General features: G+C 48.4%; 1 protein-coding gene across 2 annotated transcripts in view; it reads left to right on the top strand.

Moving 5' to 3' along the window:
• The first annotated feature begins 2,463 nt into the window (after window positions 1–2,463).
• The window catches only part of ADPGK (ADP dependent glucokinase), a 28,227-nt gene continuing 24,690 nt past the window's right edge, over window positions 2,464–6,000 (top strand). The window contains exons 1-2 of one of the 2 annotated variants that reach the window (XM_073579446.1): window positions 2,464–2,484; window positions 2,614–3,090. In XM_073579446.1, the coding sequence (XP_073435547.1) occupies window positions 2,867–3,090 (224 nt within the window). In that variant the 5' untranslated portion in view covers window positions 2,464–2,484; window positions 2,614–2,866. Of the gene's footprint in view, window positions 2,485–2,529; window positions 3,091–6,000 lie in introns of those variants that run through there. The other variant, XM_073579447.1, reaches the window with a different exon arrangement.

Here is a 6,000-nt window from a genome sequence, read left to right as displayed (position 1 = left end):
CCACACTGACCGGCTAGAGTTGCTGACCCGGACTGGGCACAGGGAACATTCAGGTAAGATAACTAGATTTTCTTACCTTACTTATGGAGTTGCACAAATCTCCGTTCCCATGAGCCAAGGCCTTTGCCGGCACCTCTGTCCTCTCCGGTCAGCAGGATCCCCATGCGTTTTCGTCCACAGCCTCGCGTCTGGGCGCCACTTGTTATGGATTTTTGATTGATATAGAAATATATCTGTGTGTGCTGCAGCCTGTCCTAATTAGACAGAGTCTTATTGAGCGCTCAAGGAAAGAAAGACGCCAAGCCTAGTTAACAGCAATCCTTTCCAGCAGAACTCTGGAAGTTTTTTGAATATACTTGGTTTTTATCAGTTCGTACAAAGGAGTGGTTACTCATTAACATAAAGGCTGAACTTCTTATCTAATTGGTCAGTTTAAATACATGAACATATATGGGTGTCCGACCTGAGGTGACTTAGCCATCATATGATCTACTGTCCCTTGTCCTGCAATGTAAGCAGACTCCAATATCGGCTTGGACCATCTGTCCTTACTTCCTCTTCTGTATGTCTGGGACAAATGTCACAAGATAATGCTATCATGAGTTAACATCAGCTCCCCAGACTGGCTCATGGGGGGGGGTAGCAGGTCATTTCCACCAACTAGTTACAAGGTTCAAACTGTGAATATGTATCTGTGTGCATATGAGTATATAGCCTATAGCAGGCAAGTGAGATCTAGATGAAATACATATACATATATATTTCCATAACACAGGGCATTCAGTGAGTGCGCGGAGAGGATCTACGGAGCAGGGCACTCAGTGAGTGCGCGGAGAGGATCTACGGAGCAGGGCACTCAGTGAGTGCGCGGAGAGGCTCTACGGAGCAGGGCACTCAGTGAGTGCGCGGAGAGGCTCTACGGAGCAGGGCACTCAGTGAGTGCGCGGAGAGGATCTACGGAGCAGGGCACTCAGTGAGTGCGCGGAGAGGATCTACGGAGCAGGGCACTGAGTGCGCGGAGAGGATCTACGGAGCAGGGCACTCAGTGAGTGCGCGGAGAGGATCTACGGAGCAGGGCACTCAGTGAGTGCGCGGAGAGGATCTACGGAGCAGGGCACTCAGTGAGTGCGCGGAGAGGATCTACGGAGCAGAGCACTCAGTGAGTGCGCGGAGAGGATCTACGGAGCAGGGCACTCAGTGAGTGCACGGAGAGGATCTACGGAGCAGGGCACTCAGTGAGTGCACGGAGAGGTTATCGGAGCAGCGCACACTGAGTACACGGAGAGAATATGAGTACACGGAGAGAATATACGGAGCGGCGCACTGAGTACACGGAGAGGATCTACAGAGCAGGGCACTCAGTGAGCGCACGGAGAGGATATACGGAGCAGGGCACTCAGTGAGTGCATGGAGAGAATATACGGAGCAGCGCACTCAGTGAGTACACGGAGAGAATATACGGAGCAGCGCACTGAGTACACGGAGAGGATCTATAGAGCAGTGCACTCAGTAAGTACATTTAGAGGTTATATAACGTAATGATGGGTCATTTGTGACCAATCCAAGAAAAAGAATCGTCTCCCTGGTGGCTCTCATTTGTGACCAATCCAAGAAAAAGAATCGGCTCCCTGGTGGCTCTGAATGGCTCTCACTGGGCAAAAATGACGGTGTTGCAAGTCTATGAGGGCCAGGACGAGGCTCTGATAGACTTGCATTGAAAAGTGACCGCTGACTCGCTCTGAGTCGCTGGAGCGATCTGTCAGGTCACAAATTTCCAGAGAACGTCGAGAGCTGTGGCGATAGAAGGTGAAGACAGCGGCTATGGGGCCGGGAGCTTAGAAGAGTTGCACTATTCCAGCTCTGCAAAAAAAAAAATCTGTCAGGAGTGGTGCTTTATATGTATGCAGAGACGGCATTAGGGGCAGGCAGAACAGTCAGCTGCCTAGGGCCCCCGCTCCTATAGGGGCCCACAGCCAGTGTCCTCTATGCCCCCCCCCCATTGAAGTTCTCGGCATCACTTCACCTCTGCTTGTGACTCAGCGGGTGCACGATGGCGTCACTTCATGGTGTGCCATGCTGTGCCAGCAGTGGAGCTGATGAGACTGGAACAGAGCAGGCTATGTTAGCATTTGGGGCCCCACTTTGTCTAAAACCAGCCCTGTATGTATGGTCACCCATGGTGAGCAGCACATACATACTGGGGATCCATTTAGGACCCAAAAAAGCCGGTTCTTTCTGGTGAGAGGAGTGAGCCAGATCACCATGAAAAGCGTCCTGCCGGCCACCTCCATTACATAGTGGCTCTCTCCGCACTACAGCAGGCACTGCTCCCAGCCATAGAGGCCGCGCTCATTTCCCGCAGATACAATCTTCATTTTCATGCAGCAGGAGTCTCCAAAGAAATGGCGGCCCGGCCCCACACAGCAGCCAGTGTCCGTGGTGATTCGCGCAGCGCTGGTGACGTGGAGGTTGCCGCTCAGAATTGTGCGTGTCAAGCCTCATTTCTAGTCGCAGTGAAAGTCAATCCCCTCGGGTGACCCTACTGGGCCTGTGATTGGAGGATGAGAGCGCCCTCCTTGTGTCCGTGTTGCTTACGCACTTCTCTATTCACAGACACAAGTTACGCCGAAGCCGCTGTCAGGAAGGCTGGAGTGGTGGTCAGAAGTGTAACTACCGGCGGACGAGGCATCGCTTTCTTCATTCATTCCCTGCTCAGGACGGCGGTTGCCTGGCTCAGGACTTGGAGCCTTTGCAGTTCCTGGCAGTGTCCCTGCAGCTGGATGAAGCCTTGATGGACAGTTCTCGGTGCTCGCTGGTTGTGTGCTCTCTGGACGGTAACAGACCCCGATTCATCCTATAGGTCACAATGTGGGCCAGAGCCCTGTGTGTGGGCCTGCTGGCATTTACTGTGGGTCTGATCCATCACCTCCAGCCGGACATCACCGAGGCTGCCCTGGAATACTTCTCCTCCCTGCACAGCCTTTCCTCCAGGGAGACCACCTCAAGCCCCTCATTGGAGGAAGCTCTGTCAGCTGCATGGGACCAAGTGATCACAGCACCTAGCAGGCACTGGGGGAAGGTAGCAGTGGGGTGAGCATGTCCCTTCTTGTTCTGTCTCTGCTTGTATAACCAGCCCTCCATGATCACAGGCTGAGATGACCCTGCTGGTCCCACCACTCCCTGTCTACACCTAGCAGCCATGACCTCACATACATCCATGAGATCGCGCAGCCAATCGCTGCCCACATTGGAGAAGGCACAAGTTCATTGAGGCTGCTGATCAGAGGTCACATGAGTAAGTGATGTCATTGATGCAGGAAAGTAAGGATCAAAGGGGACCACTAAAGTGTCGAGACCTGTAAGGGATTAGGCAGGTGAGACATGGTTGTCCCCCCCCCCCAAAAAAAAAAACAACCCCTTTAAATGGAAAGTGTCATTCAGTTCATGATGCCCAAACTCCAGGGGCACCATGAATCAAAGCCTGGTGGCACAATTGCAGCCTGGTGTATTTTGCTCTGAAGTTTTTTCAGAGCGCTGTAGGGGGAGACCTGACTAGTCCGGCACCGCCCCCACGACTTTCCCCAGCACCAGTGATTGATAAGTACACATGTAGGAGAGACCTGTCAATCATGTAGGGGTGGAGCCATATTGGTTTCATGATCCCCAACTGGATCTTCTAATTTTTTTGTGAAACACCAGAACATTTTGTAGAAAAATATCCCTGGATGTACTTGTGCACCCAAGCTCTGATTCATGCTGACTGCGGTTTGGGCAGCATGAATTACGAGTCGGGTTTCCATCAAGCTATATATTATCTGCAGATGCACACAAGTTGAGGTTGGATGAAGGTCAGAAGTCGGGGAGCCAGAGTATGGCGTAATCTTTTAGTGGCACCTAACTTTTTGGATTGGATATAATTATTACCTAGGGGAAGCTGAGTGGATTGATGTATGGTGTCAGTGACTGACAGCTATGCACACGTATACAAAGAAAGCTGTCAGGCACTGGTGGGACCGCACACTGGAGCAAAACTCCCGGGAAGAGCAGAGGATTAGATGATGACAGCACAGACTGACCAGAAACTATACGTCAATCTGCTCAGCTTCCCCTGCGCTATATAACATGGGCCTGGCAGATTGGACTGTGCCTTCTTTGTGACCTTCTACGTCTGTTTTGAACCCTGGAGCGTTTCAAAGATGTAACATGGCCGAATAGTCATGGATGCCTACTGCATAATGAAGCACTGGGTACTGTTAACACTTGACATTGACTTTAAGGGTTTATTGAACAAGAATACCCAAGGATTTGGATAATTACTTCCGTTATGAATGCAACAGGAAGTATGAAATGGATGATTGAGAAAGAAGGGGGAACTAAGAGATTAACATCACCAACTGTCTATTCTCCACGTGATTCTGTCTGGCAGACAGAAAGCCATGTAAAACCGAGCCTTAAAGAGAACCTGTCACCTCCCCAAACTCTAATAACCTGCAGGTATGGGGTTAATCTGCAGGTTAATGGCGTTTCAGAGTTGCTCAGCCCCCACACTGACTGCCTGGCTATGGGGTGGAAATTAACTTTATTTCCTCCCTGCAGCCTGCTTTCAGTCATGGGGCGCGGCTTCAGTCACTGCTCAGTACATGGTGAATGGTGGCTCTAAGCTCACCCCGGTACTGACTGACGGCTAGCTGTATACTGATCAGGGCTGTGGAGTTGGTGTCATGGAAATTGAGGCATCGGAGGTTTGGCTTACCGACTTCACAGTCCGGGTACTGATACATTGTGTAGCCATTGTGATTAATATACATGTTTTTAGCCCTTGAGGTCATGTTCATATGTTGAGTATTTTGGTGAGTTTTTTTATCTCAGTATTTGTAAGTGTTCCACTCCTGATTCTAATCAGAGGAAAAGTATAATAGAAACCCGTCACCACGTCTGTATTTATCACCCACTCCAGATACTGAAGTGAAAAACCTCCACATGTGCACATGGCCTAAAAGTGCCCCAGTGGTCAATGTGAAAATTGTATTCCTGTTCTTTAAAACTCATTAATCTGTAAATAATTAAACTTGCATACCAATAACACAAATATATCTAAATATATGGGTGCATGGATGGACTATTTTATAAACTACGAATAAAGCAAGAAATATTTTAATTCAAATTTATTATAAAAAGGAGAGGACTTGCTTTGTTGAGAACAGTGTGGACTTTTCCAAAGAATAGGGTTAATAGTTGAGATGTCCGTGCCGGATGGGACACAAGTAAGAGAACTGACCTGAGTTTTCATATACCCTGAAGAAGGAAACAGAGTTCTGAAACGCATAGGAAAGTGCGGTACTGAGGCCGCTGTTTCATACAGATGTGACTTCACTTGCTGGTGGTCCCTTGTTGGTATCCCATGCTTGTCAGTCGCCCTACTGGCCACCGTGCGGCTACTTGTAGGAGACATCTCTGGATTTCATTACTACAGATTACAAAGACTCAGTTTGGCCTTCAAGATATTATTACCCGATCTGTGGCAACCGTTAGATTCAACCTTAGTAAGTGGAACAGCAACTCAAGTGAATGTTTATTTGTATCCATTTTTCTATGTTGGGCAACCACTATTAGTTTTCAGTATTCTAGTGTGGGATCTTATGTTCTTGTTGTTTTTGCCCATTATACCAAAGGATATCTTAATATGTTTTGTGCCCTCTTCAGTTGATCATCATATTTGGACCCCAGCTCACTGATCATTTTGTAATCTTTAGGTCTAATTGAAAAGGCTTGCGTGTGTCCGCTTTTTCTCCAATCAGCGGGTGTTGCTTATGTGACGGCACCAGTGTATTTTATAAGGTTTTTAGAAAGTATTTGACTCAATCTTTTTTTAAGCAAGTGACACATCCTTTTTAAAATAATCTCTGGAGGCAGATTCTAAGTGAGATCTATGTTCTGCCCATAGATCTTAACAGCTGATTTACATAAAAGAAAAACATAGCTTATAGAATAAAACCTGAG

The sequence above is a fragment of the Dendrobates tinctorius genome, unplaced genomic scaffold, assembly GCF_039654945.1.
Source record: "Dendrobates tinctorius isolate UK_male_01 unplaced genomic scaffold, ASM3965494v1 ptg000062l, whole genome shotgun sequence".
Lineage (NCBI taxonomy): Eukaryota > Metazoa > Chordata > Amphibia > Anura > Dendrobatidae > Dendrobates > Dendrobates tinctorius.
Note: the sequence above shows the minus strand (reverse complement) of the source record. Positions and strands in the feature narration are given on the sequence as shown.